The 19455-nt window shown below is 47.3% G+C and overlaps 1 protein-coding gene and 1 long non-coding RNA gene across 2 annotated transcripts; both read left to right on the plus strand.

Annotated features, from left to right (window-relative positions):
• Positions 1-12812: 12812 nt before the first annotated feature.
• On the plus strand, positions 12813-13418 carry LOC144093504 (uncharacterized). The gene is made up of 3 exons (XR_013306290.1): positions 12813-12891; positions 12977-13156; positions 13290-13418. It is a non-coding gene; the product is annotated as an uncharacterized LOC144093504 (long non-coding RNA).
• Positions 13419-15103: 1685 nt separating this feature from the next.
• Positions 15104-18073, plus strand: LOC144114190 (cellular tumor antigen p53-like). Its single transcript, XM_077647769.1, has 2 exons — positions 15104-16315; positions 16416-18073. The coding sequence occupies exons 1-2, from the start codon at positions 15578-15580 to the stop codon at positions 16710-16712; spliced, it is 1035 nt and encodes a 344-aa protein (XP_077503895.1). The 5' UTR covers positions 15104-15577; the 3' UTR covers positions 16713-18073.
• Positions 18074-19455: the final 1382 nt, after the last annotated feature.

Genomic DNA, 19455 nt, shown 5'->3' on the forward strand with positions numbered 1-19455 from the left:
TAGTTGCCCCGAGAAATACCCGGGGGGGGGGGGGGGGGGGTTACTGGAGGAAGAGTAGGAAGGTTACAGTGGAAGGCCGGAGGAAACCGCAACCGCAGATTGGTTGCCACGGCAACCAGGGGCGGGGGGAGGGCGTAGCTGCCACGGGAAACCGAGGAAGAGCGAGGGTACCGCGAGAGCGTAAGAATGCGCATCCGGGGGTGGGTACAGTCAATCAGGCTAAACACATTCTTTCTCACGTCTACTCAGTTTAACTGCGTTAAAACCCTACCATTTTGCTTTCTGCTTCATGTTAAAGGGAAGCTGAAGCACTTTTCGAAAAAAATGAGTTCGCTACGTCATTTTATAGGTTTTAGTCCGCTGAAAAAGAATATCTCATTCAAAAAGAGCGGAAATAAACGCAGAAAGTTGTTTTTAGAAGAAAACGGGCCCCATCGCCTCAGGGCGCCGAGCGAACGCCGCTCTTGCCCGCGATTGACCGGGACTGTCGTGACGTCATCCACGGGGATCTCCGTCCAGCACCGACGGCGTTGCTGCGTAGCGCATTGCTTCGGCTGGCTTTTAAGGACTACGTTTTGGAAATTATGGATAATTCAAGCAGTGTTGAACAGTTTGGAACAGCGAAAGTCAAGTCGCGACATTTTCACGTGTTGGAACTCTCGACTGGATGGATGGGTGGACGACAGCTTTTATTTCCACCGGAAATGGAGACCCCTTACTACTCACCGCCCCCGGCACGCAGGCCTGGGGGGCGGGGGCCAGAGGCTCCGTGACTAAAGGCTAACAAAGAGATTTTATCTCTTCACGGCATCAGCCGCCAGGCGGATTGGCTTGTTTCTGCGGAGCGGGTTCTTCGCTGCGCAGCAGGCCTTCCCAGCCTTCTCTGCTATCAATATCTTGGTGGTCCGGGGTAGTCAGTGCATTCCCATATTCTCTGGTTCCTGGTAACCGTGGAACCACCGGACTGTCGGAACCTGGACGAGCGCGCGCAAACCTATTCCGAAATCGTTGAGAATTACAGACTAAACAGAAAATTGGTGCCACCGCCTGATAAGAAGCTAAGTAATAGAGAACCGACCGCATTACGGCGCCTGCAAGCCGGAAATTTCGTTAACAAAGTATGGGCCTTTCACGTAATGCCAGGGTAACACGAAAACCAAATCTCTACTGATGCGCATGTTTTGCGTAGGTGCATGCGCGTGCATATCTTTTGTGTCGGTGCAAATGGCAATAAAAAAAAGTAAATTGCAGCGAAATGTTTTTGTGCACCGCTGCTGCATAAAAGCCTGGCCACCAACTTCTTGTAACGCCTGTAAACATGACCTAATTCAGATCACCGGCCCGCTTACACGAGTCGCGCGAGGTAAAGCATTTCTTTGTTCATTTTTTTATAGTTACTTGCCTAATTACTCCCTAATGCCTTTTGGAACTACAAAACAATGCCAAACTGGATGAGTTGGAGTGGGTGCACTGCTGCACTGCAGCGCGAAGAGAGGAGGCGACCTGGAGGAAGCTCCTGTGTGCGCTTTCATTCTGTCGCATGTTCGGGCTACTACTGTTCAACCATGACTCTTCTGCACTTACTCCCGTACGTTGTTTTTTTTTGCATGCTGAACACGCTTTTGAACAATAATTATGGCTGCGTTTCGGAGCTCGCAGAGCTGCTCTTCAAAACTAGTGTGCTGCGAGATATAGTTGCTGCTGTTGCGTATCGAGATAACGAGCAGAATCACTTGTGGCAGATGTATGCGTACCGCGGCTCGAAAACTTTGCCGTTCTGACTCAAGGACAAATTTGCATGAATTCTCGCGCCATTGTCGATCGTCAGCCATGACCAAGCGACCATGAATGCAAATGTTTCCTTTGCTCAAGTATACTAGGCTTATATAATCGGTCTTTTGCTCAGTTATGTTCAGCTGCATGTGCTGCGCGCTGATGAAAGATTAAGAGAGTTGGTTGTGCTGCCATGAGGTGCAAGCAATCAGGAAAAAAGCCAAAAGGCACACAGTGCGTAACGAGCTCAAAAAAGTTCAAGTCTGTGTGCCTTATAGACAGTGCTGGAACTGGCCTTAGCGTGGATGTGAACCAGCTGGAAAAGGCAGAGTTTACAAACAGGTAGGAAAGTAATATAACGAAAACAGAAATATTGCTGCACATATTTTGTGCAGGCAGTTTCGGCATGCTGCGTACCACCAGATTGTGTGGTTAACGTGGAAGAGGCTGGGGGAGCACAACCGACGGATTCTACCAAGCTGTGTGCTGAGCGCTCTTCGAAAGAAGTACCATACCAAAACTGGTTTATATACAGGCTTCAAGCATTACACGGAACGTCCGAACGAGAGACAGTAAACGGCACTGACAGAAGATTACGTTGACCTGTGGTTCGCCAAAGCGCGGGCCGCAGCGAAGCAAGCGCAGCCGGACGGCTGGCCCTCTCCGTGAATGGCGTCACTTCCGCCAGTTCTCCCTCTCGGCCGTTCCCCCACCCGGCGCTTCCGGAAGCGACGAGGACGTGCCGGTGGCGGGTTTTTAAGAAGCGATTGCAGCTCTGTTTGCGGACAGAATCGGGAAAAAATTTACACACATGATTTTCAAGGTCCTTTCTTCCCAACCACAGCGTTTCATGCGATTTGAAAACCGTTTCAGCTTCCCTTTAAGCAAATAACTCTAATAGTACACCATTTAGCATTCGCTGTGCGAGCACTGACTTCCACAGGAATGCGCAGATTACGACGACTGCACCCTAGCGCTGTTGTTTGCACAGCTGAGTACACGGAAACTGCTCGTTTGCATGGGCATAGAACTCAAGCTGAGCTCTCCTTACCATAAATATTATTTTCTCTTGCGCTCCAGTAGCTTTAGTTATTTACACACTACGGTAGCTCTGCAAGAAGCGCCAATGATGCGATCGGCTGCCTCAGAAATGCTTGATAGCCGGGTTGTTGACACCGCTAGGAACGGTTCTAATTATTTAAATTACTACTGAATTAGGCGGAACTAAAATGATGCTAGCCGGCACTTTAATAACGCCTAACAACATTCACTTGACTTCAATTCGGAAGAACGCTCTGTTTTGGTTTTTAAATCTTGATCCATTTTATCTGGGACGCCCTATATATATATATATATATATATATATATATATATATATATATATATATATATATATATATATATATATATATATATATATATATATATATATAACAATGTGGTTCTTTTTTTCTTTAAAGCCCTATAAAAGAATTTACACTGATGCATACGTGGATGCTGCTTTCACTGACTGTGTGTTGCACTGAGCAGTGATGTTCCATGCCGAATATAAAGCCATTTTTCCCTGCAGCAGCTTGAAAACTACGTCAGTTAGGAAACAGTGAGTCAGTTTCGATTCTTTAGTTTTCCTGAAACTCCGTAAAAGTCATCGTTTCGCCAAATTTTTCTGCTGAAATTGCCCGAAAAAAGGAAAAATTTCCTTAATGGAACATCACTGTGGCTCCGAGGACACAATAGCGGTCGTGGTTATGCGATTAATTAACCGAGGCCAAATGAGAAGCTGTGCTGCCCGGACCTGGACGAACCAGCACCAGCTGGTCAACCAGGACCGACAGACGACAGCCACTGCAGGGGCCCTGGACTAGGGCTCATCCTGCACGGGGATGCGTCGATTCTCATTAATCAACGTTAAAAAAATTGCTACCAGCAGCGGAGCTTGTTGATTTGCTTTTGAATTATTCACTTTACGCTGCATTTTGCAATAGCGATCTCAAGGACTGTATAGAGTCGAGTCTAATCCCATTTGCTCATGTTGCCAAAATGCAATAGTTGTTGGGACATTCATCAATGAATTCTCTGCTTTTTCGCACCTCGTTCATAAACTGGGTGCTCAGCGTGCGCCATAACTATAGGCGTAGGCTGAGAAAAAACGGCTGGCGGTTTAGCATTGCTAAGCATGAAATATTGTGTGAAAGCACGGTTTTTTGCAGGGCACGCGCTACTCTGAATCTGCGGGCCATCGTGGCTTGAGCGTTCCTCCTAGAAACAATGGCACAACCACGTTGCAACGCGTTCCCGACAACAGCAGCGAGCGCAGGAGAGGAGCGCGCAGCTGGGCATGCATGGGTTGCGACGCGTCGATCTACACCACTTGAAGAGTGTTTGTTGTTTGCAGGTGGACGCCACCGCCACATTCCTCAAAGCGCGATTGAGGTACACTTGCTACTCAGAAGCTTCAGACAAACACACGCCGCTGAAACCTGGGGAGTGCGGCTGAAAAGCATACGTGCCCTTCTGATGCGTGCCATTGGGTAGCGAGGGCCACGTTGTCGTACGCTTGGTGCGTCGATTGGAGTTCGTTTCTTGTGCCCTTGAACGTTACCGGTCGTCTACTTTTCATGTCAGCAGAATAAAGCAGCCAGAGATGGCTTCAGTCAACGAAGAGTGTGGCAGTGAATCGGGCGGATGTGCTTCTCTCGGTGCGAGAGACTGTCGGGTTGACTGAGAATAAACAACAGCGAAACATCGATGTAGGCGTATACTGTTCCGTATATGCTTGGCGTGGAAACTTAAAACAGGTGGCACTTGCACCGCTGAGCCGCCGCGGCGAGCACTGTGGCAAAATGTTAACTGGAATGGTCGTTTAATGGGACCGCAAAGAATGGACAGGTCGTTTTTTTTTTCCTTTAACATCAGATGTTCTTGCAAACCGCTTATAAAGTGTGTTGTGGTTGACCTAGAGCACTGCATGGTCATCAGTATCAAGCCCGAGCCCGGCCCGAGGCTGAGACTCAAAGCCCGATCCCGACCCAGGCCCGCGGCTTCAAGCCCGGGCTGCGCCTCCTAGAAAGAAAAGGCCTCTGCACTCCTCCAGTGACGTCATGCACCTTGCCAGGTTGACCATGTCACGTCATGAACTTAGTACACAAGGCTCAAGAAGTGAGTGGAGTGCAGAGACCTTTTCTTTCTAGAAGGCGCTGGCTCGGCCCGGGCCCGCTATACATTATCACTACTGAGCGAGGGCACGGCCTAACAATCTCGGCGAGTGGCCCGCGGCCCGGCCCTGGCCCGTTGCCGCAGCGGATCAAACAGTTGGCCGGCGCCCAAATCACAACAACGCTTGAAAAAAATTGGTTTAGTAAGCACAGAAAGTAAAGAAAAGACGGATTTGCCCGCTCAGCTTCATGAACCGCTAGTGATTCGTCTGTGTATAGCCCCGAAGATCAGAGGCGAAATGAAAAAGGTTGCATAGACACATAATAAACAACTTTGCATGATCTCTAGATTTTTAATCGGTCATTTTTTACGGCCCGCGATGTCTAAATATTAAAACCTCCTCGAAGCCGTAGCAACTTGTACTTTTTTTATGCGCACGATTTCGTGGGCTTGGCTGCGTGGGGGGCGGGGGGGGTGGGGGGGGGGGGCGCCCGCGCAGCCAAGCCACGCAGACGGCCTAGACACTGCATGTGGCTACTGCCTACAACAGGGTTCGAACCCGGGAACTCCGGATCAGTAGCCGAGCGCCCTAACCACTGAGCCACCACGGCGGGTTTTTCGTAGCATACAGATGTGATTTTGGGAGGCGAAAGTACGCAGTCGAAGACATCTTGGAGCAGACGGCTGCCCGTCGAGCAATCGAGTGAATGTCCTTCTCTAGCGGTTCTTATGAGGCTTCAAATGTCGAGTGGCGAGTGTTAACACAAAACAAAGACACGGAGGGCTTTCTGGTAGATTTCACGGTGTGTGCTCGATCGCTGATGGCTTAAACAGTCAGAGCCAGCGGTGCTCTGTAACCTACTACGCGAACACGACACTCGTGCAAATGAGTTGTGTCTGTCAGGCGTGACAGCGCTCCATTAATGACGTTTCTGTAGTGCATCCCGCTGATGAATTTTGCACTTTAGAACCTGCGAGGGCGGTCTTCCGCTCTTTAATTACTGAAAAATGCAATTTAACTAATCTTGTAACTTTCAACGAGGCCGGGCGTGCGCGTCCCAAGTTCTTTGCTCTTCTCACTGAGAGTGACACTGATGAAACTCGGTGTACAAATGACGGTTAAATATTCTCTCATTCCGCGTCAAAGAACTAACTGAAAAAAAATTTCATTCCGAGATTCCTTTATTTCCAAGTCGTTCCGGGCAGCAGGCTAACAAAAAAAAAGAGCAGCTAGTAGTGTCCGGAATTTTTCCTCTCGCGAGAAGAATGAAACTTAGCAGGCATCAAAAATTAAGCAAATCAACGTTGAGTAACTTTTTTCTCAGCCCACACCATGGAAGTTTCATCAGTGCCGCTGCTAACACGAGCCAAGTGCGCTACATCGCCATCACCATCATCATTCTAACTGCGCCTACTGCAGGGCAAGGGCCTCGGCCATATCTCTCTAATTAACCCTATCCTGTGCTAGCCACAGCCACCTTATCCCCGCAAACGTCTTATCCCCTTTCTGCTGCCCCTGCTACGCTTGCCTTCTCTTGGAATCCACTCCGATACCCTTAAATCGGTTATCGTTCCTCCGCATTACATGCCCTGCCGAAGCCAATTTCTTCTTGATTTCGACTAAGGTATCATTAACCCGCGTTTGTTCCCTGACCCGCTCATCTCTCTTCCTGTATCTTAACGTTACACCAATCATTTTCCGTTCCATAGGTCGCTGCGTTGTCCTCAATTTGAACCCTCTTCGTTAGCCCCCGCGTTTCTGGCCAGGAGGTGAGTATACCGACGAGGTACAACAGCTGTATACTTTAATCTTGGGGGTTATTGGTAAACTGCCATTCATGATATTAGAGTTCCGGCCAAATGTGCGCCACACCATTTTTTATTCTTATAGTTATTCCACTCTCGTGGTCCAGATCTGCAGTCAGTATACCTGCTCCAAGTAGACGTATTCCTTCACCGCTTCCAGCGCCTCTCTACCAATCGTAAACTGATGTTCCCTTCGGAGACCGTTTGAACATTACTGAAGTTTTCTGGCTATTTTTTTAGGTCCACCGTTCTGCTTTGCCTGTCTGAGTTATTAATCATGCTTTGCAATTCATCCTCTGAGTGACAAAGCAAAGCAATGTCATCAGCGAATCGCAGATTACTAAGATATTCTCCTTTAACTTGTATCCGCAACTGTTTCCAATCCAGGTCTCTGAATACCTCCTGTAAACAGGCGATGAATAGCATTGGAGAGAACACGTCTTCCTGCCTGACACCTTTCCTTGTTGGAATTTTAGTGCTGTCTCTTTGGTGGACTATGGTGCTGTGCCGCAGTTATAGGCATCTTCCATCGAAAAGTGTACTTACTCCTAGAATACTGAATGAAAATCCGGACATAGGCCCTCTATGTACGGGCCCGAGCCTGGTTCGGGCCCGCAACCTCAAGCCCGGGCCCAACCCAGGCCGCAACTTCAGGCCATGTCCGGTCCCGGCCCAGCGAAACACTGTTTTTTTTCCGGCCCAGCCCGCCGGTCAGGTTGGGCCCTGACTTTCGGGCCGGCTCCAGCTAGTGCAGACCAGATGAAAGACAATTTCATACTCTATAAAACAAAAAGTCAAAAATAATGCAAGCATACCCATTGCGGCGTCTGTCACATCCTTTGGATGTGAAAATGGATGAATGTCTTTTTGCACGTGTTTGCTTCCCTTATCGCTATCCTCCATTTAATTCTGCCACTGACAGCAGTAGCAGCAAGGAGCGCTCTGAAGCGGGCGCGCACGTCCCCGTTCCACCTTTTACTTTCTCTCGTTCAAATTTTGCCGCGCGAAGGGCAGCCGCGCTATGGACCTCCTGCATGTTTGTAAACAAACGAGGTGGCGCTGCAGTCGCTAGCGAGCTCGTGGTAGGCAAAAGGTCAGGGAGTGGCGTCGCGGATAGGTGTTGAGCGCGGGTTTTCAAGGCTTGTAGGCGCGTTTCCAGTTTCTGCGAATCATAGCAATGGTCGATGCTTCCAACTTGGTAATTCGTTGAAGTACACGAGCTCGCGTTGGCCCCGTGCGGCCTATAAAGAGAAATAGTTTGCCACTGTATTGTATATATGGTTAGTAGTAAACATGTAGAAAGCGTTCCTGCCGTTTATTTATGCGCTAGGCATTGAATAAAACAAGTTTTGACACTCTGCACTAGCCGGAATGATTTTACTTCGGGACAATAGTGAGGGAAAGTGCTGGCGTTGTTTCGTCGGAGCAGACGTGCGCTCATCATCTGTTGGCATGCGTGTCGCGCTGTGCGAGAAGTGGGGACAGCGTCGTGTCTCTGATCTCCTGTCTCGCTTAGCGCTTTTTAGCGCTGCTTAGCGCTTAGCCGACTTGTCCTCTTGTTAAGCTGGTCGATTTGGTGAAAATTTTTTATTTCTAGAATTATTTCTTTCCTAGCCCTGAAGTTTAGTTTCGTGACGAAAAATTATAGCAAAATATTGAGTACAAATTTATAAATTACGGTTTTTAGAAGTGTGGTCGTCCAAAATTGTGAGGTAATTTATTTGATTTCAGTGCCGCATTTCTTTGACCAAAGCGAAAGCGATGATGCCATAAACTTTAAGGTATGTTTTGTGACCTCTCACATTTCCTGCGACTGGATCACTCACCTTCGTAATTCGCATGAAAATCAAATGATTCCATTTGTCGCAAACTATTCCTGAGACGTTGAGGAGCGTAATAAATCTCGATTTTTTTTCCCTACACGTGCAGTACTGTGTTAGTTATTTCTTGTAAGAAACGCTTTCATGTAACTATGCATGCATAAGTACTGTCATATAGAAAAAGAACTAATCGCGTCATCGTACAGAACAGGGCTTTATGTACATGCTGGCATAAAAAAACTGCCGCACTATCTACTCAATTATTTGAGACCTTGGGGGGACTTGACGACGGTGTTAATTATAATTACTCAGAACTGCACCAGGTATAGCTATAAATAAAAGGAATTACTGAAACTAGCGTAGGAATTTCATATTTGCACCAAGTTTAGTTACATATCGCATGCATGAATAATGAAAACACTTTTCATTGTCACGTCCCGGCCCTCTCAATCTTGCCACGTGTCTGTTAGTAGCACGCCTGCGGCTGCTTCTTTCCAAACAAGCTTCGCGATCATGTACTACCTCATGAAACATGACACATGCATGATGCAATGAAAAAGCATATGGCGTTTAGCACACTTAAGGTACGCTATTCTAAGCACACCAACGCGACCACGCAAGATTGACACAACTTACCAGACTTCTTTCTACTCGAATGAAATAATTACGTCGTCATATCAAGAAACAGTTTCAAGTAAATATTAAATGTCATAAAACGCGCCATTAAAATATGGGGTGCTATTAACAAAAAAACGCATTCCTTGGGGGTGAGTGAACCTGTCGGCGCCCCGTGCACTCCGGCTCAAGGTGATAAGTACGTGTGCAGCTGCATATGTCTTTTTTTCCTTGAGCAATTATCAGCCTACTATCCTGAAGTTCAGGTGAATGAACGCAGTAACTTACATGCTATTAAGTGCATTGAGTGGCAGGGCCTATCGACTCCCAGACTTCGCGCTTTACTACCGTGGCCCAATGTCTGTTAGCCAGTTTCCGAATGCGGCATTTATGCGCGAGAAACCTATCGAGGCTAATTTAATATTTTTTATGCTACTGCGCGGATCCAGCAGTGACGCAGCTGGTCAATACATGCTGCTTCTGCAGTGCACAGGCTTGAAGCAGCCGCCGGTAGCTGCGGCAGCTGCGGTAGGCACGGGCAAGCGGAACCTGTTTTGCCTACCATGCGAAAGTCGCTGCTAACATCAGCGCCACCGCATCTTCGTGACGTCGCGGGGTGAAGGAGGTCCATAGTGCCTAGAATATACTGGCTAGTGTGCCGAGCGCTAGCGCTGCGCAATGGGAGCTGGTGGCACGGTTTGCAATGAAAGCCCACCGATGGCGGCAGAGGACGCTGCTTGTCGGGAGGGTGCTGCCGCAGCAGACGACGCGGTTTTCTCGCTTCGGAAGGCAGCGACCTGGTCTTGTGCGTGCGCGATTAACCTGCTTGTGCACGAAATTTTGTTGACTGAGGTGCAGTGTATGTTGTCCTGTGTGGCTCCTTGCACATGAAAGTCGACGCATCCGCTCCTCCGAGCAGTTCTGTGGTGATTTCGTCGGTTTTGTGCGCGCGTTCTGTGCGTGCGTGTATCCGTTCTGCGTGCTTTCACCGTGTAGTCAAATCATGCACTGAGCTCTCGATTGTTTTTTTCCCGTGTCCACCACTAAACGAGCTACATGTGACTGCACAAAAAAGATTTCAAAGCCAAAGCGACAGTGCAAAGAGAAGACTTGCTTTGTGCCAATGTGTAAAAGTGGTTACCGCTCGAACAAGGAACGTGTTTCCATGTTTACTGCACCATCTGATGCTACGCGGCTTGCAGAATGGGAAAGAAACATCAAAAGAGAGGACAGAAGGCTGACGCCAGCTGCTGTGGTTTGCGAGAAACATTTTGAGAGCAGTTGTATCGAGCGCACATTCAGTGTCAGCGTAAAAATGGTGTTACCAGCGAGCTTCCCCGCGATAAACCACGCCTGAAACCCGACGCCGTGCCTTCGATATTCACGCATTACCCAGAACACATTCTGCCTAAAGTGTCAGCTAAAAGAAAAACTAGAAATCTGTGCCAGCAAGAGCCTCCAGCAAAGCGTCACAGGCGTGCTGCGTCGGAAGCTTCCGAGTTGTGCTCAGGCATTGATAATGCTGAATCGGTGAGCATGGAAGCATCTGACACCAACAGCGGAGCTGCAGTAACTGAAAAGTGCACCACCCCACGCTGTGTTTCTGCAGAAGGAAGCGCTGGCGAAGCGCAAAATTCTGGTGACGAACGACCACGAACAACCAACGATCGTCTCCATCCATTCTTTAACGTCGCTATTCCAGTGACATGGATGAAAGTGCCATCCGTGACAGTCGATTCATTAGCGTATACGCCTATTGTGAGGCTGAAAAAAATAACTTCGCTAACCTCTTCATTGAAAAGATGGTAGCATTTGCAAAGCCATTACTTGATGGACAATCAGTGGTAGCCACGGTTTACCTCAGGGGAAGGGAAAAGTCAAAACACATCGTCACAACTTGCGAAGAGGCCGAAACTTTTATCAAGGAAGTTGCCTTGACAAATCTTTGTGATGGATGCGGCATAAAGCCGGCCTCAGGAAAGCACACCTCCTACAAAGGCATGATTTTTTCTGAGAAGTGTTCATTATCTGTGAGGTCTGAAGGTGAATCCTGCGCTTTCTGCAAGTACCAAAGGATTCTGGCTCAAAACCAAGCGTGCAGAAAAAAGCAAAGCACAAGTGAAATTGCCAGAAAATCTGATGAAAAGAAACAGTGCAGGAACATTTCTCGAAGCCTGTCAAGAACCAAGAAAAGATTGGCAAATGCAAGGATACAGGTGGCTCACATGAAAGAACGAAATGAGGCTCTTAATGAAGAGACATTTAACAGCAAAATTAAATCTCTTCCCTCAAAGCAGCAGCTGGTTGTAAAGAGTTGTTTCCTTGCTGCAAGGCGAAAATCGCACAAGGGAATGCGATACGATGATGAGTGGATTTTAGAATGTATGCTGATGAGGATGCGAAGCCCGAAGTTGTATGAACATCTCCGCAGACAGTCTATTATGGTTCCGCCAGGGCGAACTTGCCTGAAAAAGTACCTACAGCGCTTCAAGGGTGGCTTTGGCCTCAGTACAAAGGTCTTCGATGCCCTAAATGAAAAAACAAAGACCATGGATGCTTACAGTCGTCACGGTGGCCTCGTCATTGATGAAATAAAGCTTTCGGAGCACATAAATGTGAAATCAGCTGGTGAGTATAGCTGCAATGAATTCTTGGACCGTTCTGTGTATACGGTAAAAGCTCTTTGATTCAAACCCTGCAATGCGAAAATCCGCATAATTCGAACTGCCGGCGCGGTCCCGGCCAACGCTATGCAAGTCTATGGCGTTGCACGCTCGCTGTTTCCGAAGCTACGGGTCTCGCACCGGTTAATTCGAACGGGCTCCCAAAGGAGGTTGTGTACATACAGGTATCGGTTCGGCAAGCGGTCGTCCAAATAGCCCCCCTCAAAGCTGAATTCTGTGCTGCAGAATCACTCGCGCACCTCTGACTTGCGCTGAACGGCAGGCGTGATGGCGGACGGACGGCCTCATCTACAAGAGCGGACACACTGATAGTTTCGATTTTGATTTTCTGAAACGTACGCCCAACCGCACTAGCCAGCCAGCCAAACCCAGCTACGCGCCGTTTATAGCGTTGGTTGGCTGTTTCGCTAATCTTCCCTATCCACATTTTTTTCTTGCCGCTTCGGAGCTGCTGAGCAATGCCGTATTCATCGCCCGTGAATCTTCCGCGCTTGCGGCGTGCGATGCACTAGCGGCAGAGCTCCACCGCTAAAAATAGTGATTGTTGCGCCGTTCTCATCTAAAATAACAAGCAACTACTGCCAAGTCTTTCACCAAATAAATTTACCGCGATGCAAGCGGTTCTTGTAAGTTATTTTTTTTTTTCGGGGTCATTCGATAGTTCGAACTTAATTTCAGACTATGCGAACATTTTTTCCGGTCCATTGAAGCACGAATCAGCGAGCTTTTACAGTATGAGAAAAATACGATGTTCAGCTAAGCACTACAATATTGCTCGAGCCGTGCAGTGCTCTGGTAATATTCGATCGTCAAGTCTTTTAGCACGTGTTTCTTTTCATGCTGGTTTAGCACCTTTGCCATATTCTGATCTGTATTGAGAGATGTCTGCGCATAAAACAAGGTGTTTTTCCTGTGCTTTTTTTTTTACAATTCAGGCGATATTGAAGGCTTTGTAGACCTTGGAGGTCATACACCTGCTGACCAGAAGAATGTGCTGGCAGACCATGGGATGATTGTGCTGTTTCAGCCATTTACTGGTAAACTTTTTTTTTTCTCTTGGTTACAGTTCGCAACTTTATACGTAAAACGCACGTACATTTGAGAGAGATTACCTTTCCGCAGGAAAATGGACGCAAATCCTCGGTGTTTTTGCCTCAAAGGGCAATGTGAAGGCCCCAACACTGGCGAAAATCATTTTGGAAACCACAGTCCTTGCGGAAAAGGCTGGTCTGTTCGTGGATTGCATAACATGCGACGGCGCCAGCTGGAATAGGAGCATGTGGCGGCTGTTTGGAATACAGGGTAAGGCTGTAATTTCACGCAAAATGCAAGATTGTTTAGAGTGTGCATGGTGCTAGTGCAGATTTCATGTTTCTAATGTTTAAATATTGTGATGAAGAAACTGATCGCAAGTTGTTGTTGTTGTTTTTCAAAGGTTCTCCAAGCCACGTTCGGAGCAGCACCAAACACCCAGTGGATCCTAAAAGGCAGCTCTATTTTTTGTCAGATTTTCCACACCTTTTGAAGAATGTGAAAATGGATTTGTTGGAAAAGGATACCTGACACCAGCTGGGCATGTTCACATTGGTATTGTACTAGCAGCCTTCGAAGCTGATCGAGAAAATGTTACACTGAAAGTTATGCCAAGCCTGACAAATGCACACCTTAAGCCAAACTGCTTTGAAAAAATGAAAGTGGACATCGCATTTCAGCTCTTCAGCTACCAGGTCATCAAATGACTTTTCATTTATAGAGAACACATTGAAGCCTCACATAGGACCGTGCAGCCGACAGTAGATTTCGTAAAAGAAATGAATCGCCTGATTCGTGTTATGACATCGCGAACAAGCGAGAAGGCACTCAAGTCTGACAGTCCAAATGTGCAATTTCTGAAAGGCTTCCTAGAGTATCTGCAGGAATGGGAGCAAACTGCAAAACCAGCTGGTGGTGGTTTTCTTACAGAAAGCACGTCTGCTGGGCTAAGGGTTACCATCAAGAGTACACTTGGCTTGTTGTCCTACCTGACGTCGACTGTGGGTTTCAAGTATCTTTTAACATCCAGATTAAGCCAGGATAAGCTTGAAAACCTTTTTGGTATAATTAGACAGTCGTCTGGCTGTAACGACCGTCCGACAGTGTCCCAGTTTTTGATGACTGTGAATTTACTCGCATTCTACAACCTGGCAAAGCCACATAGAGGAGTGAACTGCACCCCAGACGCAATCAAAGCACTGCTGAGCCCAAAGGAGGTGTGTGAAACTACGAGTAAGTTCCTTTCAGACAAAATAGATGACCTTCTTGACCACGGAAACGTCAGTGAAGCTGAAGATGTAGTTCAAGCTGACGTGTCTAGCAGTGACCATGCATCGTGCATAGAGAAGAAGAGTCACAGTGCTTTGTTCTACTACACTACAGGCTACGTGGCAAGAAAGATCATTGCCAAGAACTGTTGTCCACAGTGTGCAGGCTGCCTATGTGTAAGCAAAGCTGAAGCAAGTGCCGACGCCGCTTCGTACTTTACTAGCCATTTTGACAATGGGGGCCTAGTGTACCCCAGCCAGAGCTTGTCAACTGCTGCAAAGGCCATGGAAGATGCCTTTACTGTGTTTTTTAGTAAAAACAAGCTCCATGAAATGAGTTTCGTTGAATTTTCGAGTCAGCTACAGACGCTGTCTTTTCCTCAACTTGGCTGCTCAGAGCATGAAAAGGCAGTTTTATCTACCGTTGTAAAGTTTTATGTTCTCTTAAGGTTTCGTTTTTTTTTTGTCAAGGGCCTCAACAAAGAGAGGGAAGCGCAAAGGCAGCGGCATAAGTTTCTAAAACTGCGTCGCTGCCAATAAATGCTTCTCATGTGGACATATGGGCCCTGCTTGCTGTACTTCTGTAACATGTCCGCGATTGATATTGCACGCGAATAAAAACGAGTGTTGCACGACTGTGTTTCATGCGTTATTCACATTGCATGTGTTTACTCGTTCGCAAATGTAGTACGTACACAGCGAGAACACCTAAATATAATCCAATAAAATTAACCGAAGCGTTTCGCCTACTTTATTAGAGAAAATGTTACCGAAAAAGTACTTCATATATATATATATATATATATATATATATATATATATATATATATATATATATATATATATATATATATATATAAGATATATATGTACAGCACAAGTTTTGTGTTTCGAAACACGAAGTTGTGCGGAATTTCACAGCAGTTTTCGCGCAAGCGACAAGTGCTAAATGTGCAGCTCCTCGACAGAGACTCAAAACAAACTCTGAAACCTATAGTCAGCTGCCTCCATGACAGCTTTGGTCGATTACAGCTGAACGAAAGCAAAAATGCACTAGTCCTCTTGCCGATGTTGCGAGAGCGTTGCGGCTCGGCGGCACCCTCCCGACTTGCAGCGCTCCATGCGGCGGCCGTCGGCATTCATCGCTCGCGGTGCCACCAGGAAGGCCACGGTCGGCACACTAGCCAGTATATTCTAGGCACTGTAGCCGCGCCGCTCCGGTTGGTGAAGCGTCAACGTGAACGTCAACGTCAATTGGTGAACGTCAACGTTACAAGCTTTGACGTCATGATTTTTTGAGGGGGCGCGTCTGCGTTTTCGAGGCTTGTGGGATTGGCGGTAGCTAGTTCGCGGGCATGCCCGGTCATGTTCGAGCGCCGGCCGGCGTTTGTCAGCTGCTTGGTGTTGCTGATGCAAGGGTGCGATGACTCACGCTGGACTGCTTGAGCTGTGGGAAAGCGAATGCGGTGGCCAAGATGGAGAAACTCACGGACCTACACCGCCGAGCAGCGTTTGGAATGAACATAACAACGCCCTTCTTTGGCCCGCAAATGCAGACGAGGCTCTGCACCCCGGTGATGCAATGTTTCTGGAACTGTTGGGGCCCGATGTCACGCAATCTTACCGCCTGGCTCCGAACACCTCAAGCGTTAACCAAAGTGTGGCTGAGTGGCCCGGTGACTTCGGTTTCAGCGCCGTCATAGCGGGCCCGGCGAGAGCTGGCAAGAACGTCACATGGACGTATTCCGAGGAGCTTCGCAAGCTGTACGTTACCATGAATAGCCCGTGTCCCATCAGGTGCATCACCGAGCGAGCCCCTCCTGATGGATCATTTGTATGTGTGGTCGCTGTCTTTAAAGAGTCAGATTCCCGTCAAGAAAATGTTTTGAGGTGCCCGGCACATTGCATGGCTGCGGACGCATTGAGAATTGGCGCCCTCAAGGGTCAGTGGTTCGACTGTGATCACCCCGAAGCGCAGTACTGCTGCGACAACGCAAACGGCGGGCGGCACTGCATTCGGTTGCCTCTGGGATCGGACGTGTTCCATCTCACGTTTGGTTGTCGGAACAGCTGTGCCGGTGGACCTAGCCGCAGAGCCACCGAAATTGTCTTCCTGCTGCAGTCGCCCGAGGGCCAGGACTTGGCACGCAGCGTAGTCCAGGTGAGAGAGTGAAGCCAGCTTGCGTGCGTGCTATGTGTGCATGCATTTACATTGTCTCACTTGAGGCTGGGAGATAACAGATGCGCACCGTTTGGTGCAGGTCAAGGTGTGCGCCTGCCCGGGCCGCGACCGAAGACGCGACGAGGAAGGCAGAGAGCACGAGCGCGCAGTGCCGCCGACGCAAGCCGCCTTTCCGTCTACGAGCATGCTACGGGACGTTGGAACCGACGGGTCCAGCTCGGACAGCGGAGGCGAAAGTCGTGGCGGTACCTTGACACTTCGTGTAAAAGATCGCGAGGTGCACCGGGTTTTGACCCACTTTCTTGAGAACGCGCAAGCACTGTCTGTTCCGGACCTGAGAACGCGGCGAGATCCTTCGTCAGAGTCGGATGACTAGGTACAACTTTAGCGCTTGCATTCGACCAATGTTGCGTTTTGTGATGAAAATACCGTACTTTCCGGTATACAGTCCGCACCCGGTGTACAGCCCGTGGGTTGTATCCCGAATTACGGTATATATGCTATTGGCTAACCTTCACTTTTCGTGCACTTCAACCGCCAAGCGAATTCTGTTGAGTCCCAGATTAAACAAATTCTTGTCAGCTTTCTTTTTCGCATTTTAATTTCATTCTCATGGCAATAGAGAAGGGTGCGGGATAAGTTTATACAGGCTCGTTTCAGGAAAAAGGTGACACGTGTATATTTCCCAAATAAGCAGACAGACATGGTTTTGTGGCACAGCAGTGATGTGGCTGTTGTAATTTTCCGCAACTAATGATCAGCCACATGCTTTTCAGTGTGAAAGCACTTCTAGCCGCACTCCTTGGACCGTCTGTGTGCAGCCTCTTGAGTAGCCAGTGTAACTGGCTCACTGGGTCAGTGGACACCTCAATCACGCTGTGAGTAGGTGGTGGAGACCACATACAAATTGGGGTGGTTATGCACCTTTCTTTTTTTCAAAACCAGTGGAAGGTTTAGAGTTTGTTAATTTTGAGGAAAGGAGAGGCACATAACTGACTCCCAGGGTCAGTGGACACCTCAATTGTGGTTTGATCTAGCTATGTGGTGGTGGTGTCCACCTGAAAAAAAAGGTGCTTTCGCACAATATTGGGTGCTTAGCAGTGGTAAACCACGAGCCATTTTTTTACAGTGCTCGTTTTTGTGAAGAAGTGCCTTAAAATGTTTTCAAAACCGGTTTCGTGAAGCTATCACAATGGTCAAATGCAAGCACCTAGCAACTGGTCATTTAGTCTCCACATTTGAACTCTTCGAATAGTAGTTTTTAGCACAGTCTTTTTTATAGATGCCATTTTATTATGTCACTCAACACTATGTCTTGACCAGCTGTAACAACACTTTTTATTGTTGTTGCATCTGCGGGAACACATCTGAAATGTGCTGTCAATTCATAGTGTGATAATGCACTTTTGTTTTTAGAATGAATGTGTTTATGTATGTGTGTATTATCAGTGCTGCTCTCTTAAGGGCAGCACTGATTGTACTGAGTGCTTCTAAGCATGTGAATGGTATTTGTCAGGTTGCCACATGGAATGCATGGTCAACCCACTGCAACCTTCACCAGTGTCCTTGTATTCAAAGATCGTGCAGACTTTTATTGTCTTCAAGTATGGTCATAAAATAATATACAAGCTTTCGCATTGCCACATAAAAAGTTGGATATCTGTGATAGTGTACAACATTTCGATGTCCTTACCTTAGTGCAATATTGCACGACATTAAAGAGCCATTTTGCCAATATGTTTATGCCTTGTTCTGTCCAGATTTCTTTTGGAGTTATTTGAATGCCTAACAGTGATGTTTTCTTGTAATAAGCAGTGAATTAGCCAGTCTAAAGCCCACTTCTGTTGCTTCTATGTATTACAGTGCACAGCAAGATCTTTTCATGATCTCTCATGTAGAGACAGAGTGAATTCCAAACAGTTTCTAGAATCGGAAGCCAGTGTTTTGAGCCAAACTCAGAATTTAAATGTGCTGGCATTGCACAAGCAGTGCCAATGGTGGCTTAAAGCTTAAAATCAGCACCTACCCATCATGTGCCTATCATCACTAACCGGTGCCTGGAGTAAATGACTCATGCAGTAGTCTCCTAGTTTAAGCATTCAATGACCACTTCGTGTGCCCATGCAGCAATGGTATAACTTGCACATGTAGTATAAAGTTCTACAAGTCCTCTTGTATGTGTTCCCAAACTGTAAAAAGGACATACTATGACAACTCCATTTGCACATCCTATATATTTGAACTTAACACCTTGGCGTCCCATTGACGTCATGTAATAAACAGGCTTCTTTATTTCAGTCTCCTTTAAGTCTAAATTATCAAAAGTTAAGTGCACTTGCATTTTCAATTGTCCTTCTTCCATCACTGCGAACAATGCATCTTGACAGCAGAAAAAAAACTTCACGAAGAAATGTTGGTTATGAAGTCGACCTAGTTTATTCAAACCAGAGAACTTGCAGAAAAAAATGCACAGGCAATCACGCAATGTGATCCGACATATTTGTGTTAGCAGTATTGGTTGTACATTCTGCTTTACATTGTGCTGCATCTTTGAATACGATTTTGCCGCTGTTTTTTTTTTTTTGTTCCGCTGCTGCATGGGCTTCTGGTGGGTGGAGGCTTCTGGAGAGTAAAGGCCTTCTGGAAGGTGGGAGATGCAGTTTTACCGATGGGTGCCCAGAGGTGCACCCACCAAAGGGTTACTCCGTAAGAGGTAGTACCCTTTGGGCCTGGAAGGTGCTCAGATCCTCTGCGATCTTCTAGGGCCACTGGGAGGTGGAGGCTTCAGACACACGTACAGACCACGGCTTTTTCACTGAAAGAGGACTACACTTCTAGCATAGTAAAACAGAGCATACAAGCAAGATTTCTTTGACGTGCACTCTGTATTTTTCTATAAATTCTACAATTTGAATGAACCAAAATGTGTTGTAGGTCTTCCCTCCATCATGTCTTTTTTCATCCTGTGAAGATGATTCTATCAGACAAACGTGCAGATACCAGAATACGAGAGTTGCTCCAGGTCTTTCAGGCCTCGGCCGACGGATTCTTACCAAGGGTACTTATAGGCTGGAATATGCTTGAATAGTTCTACACTTGTAAATAGCATAATGTGATTC

Source organism: Amblyomma americanum, chromosome 1 (genome assembly GCF_052857255.1).
Source record: "Amblyomma americanum isolate KBUSLIRL-KWMA chromosome 1, ASM5285725v1, whole genome shotgun sequence".
NCBI lineage: Eukaryota > Metazoa > Arthropoda > Arachnida > Ixodida > Ixodidae > Amblyomma > Amblyomma americanum.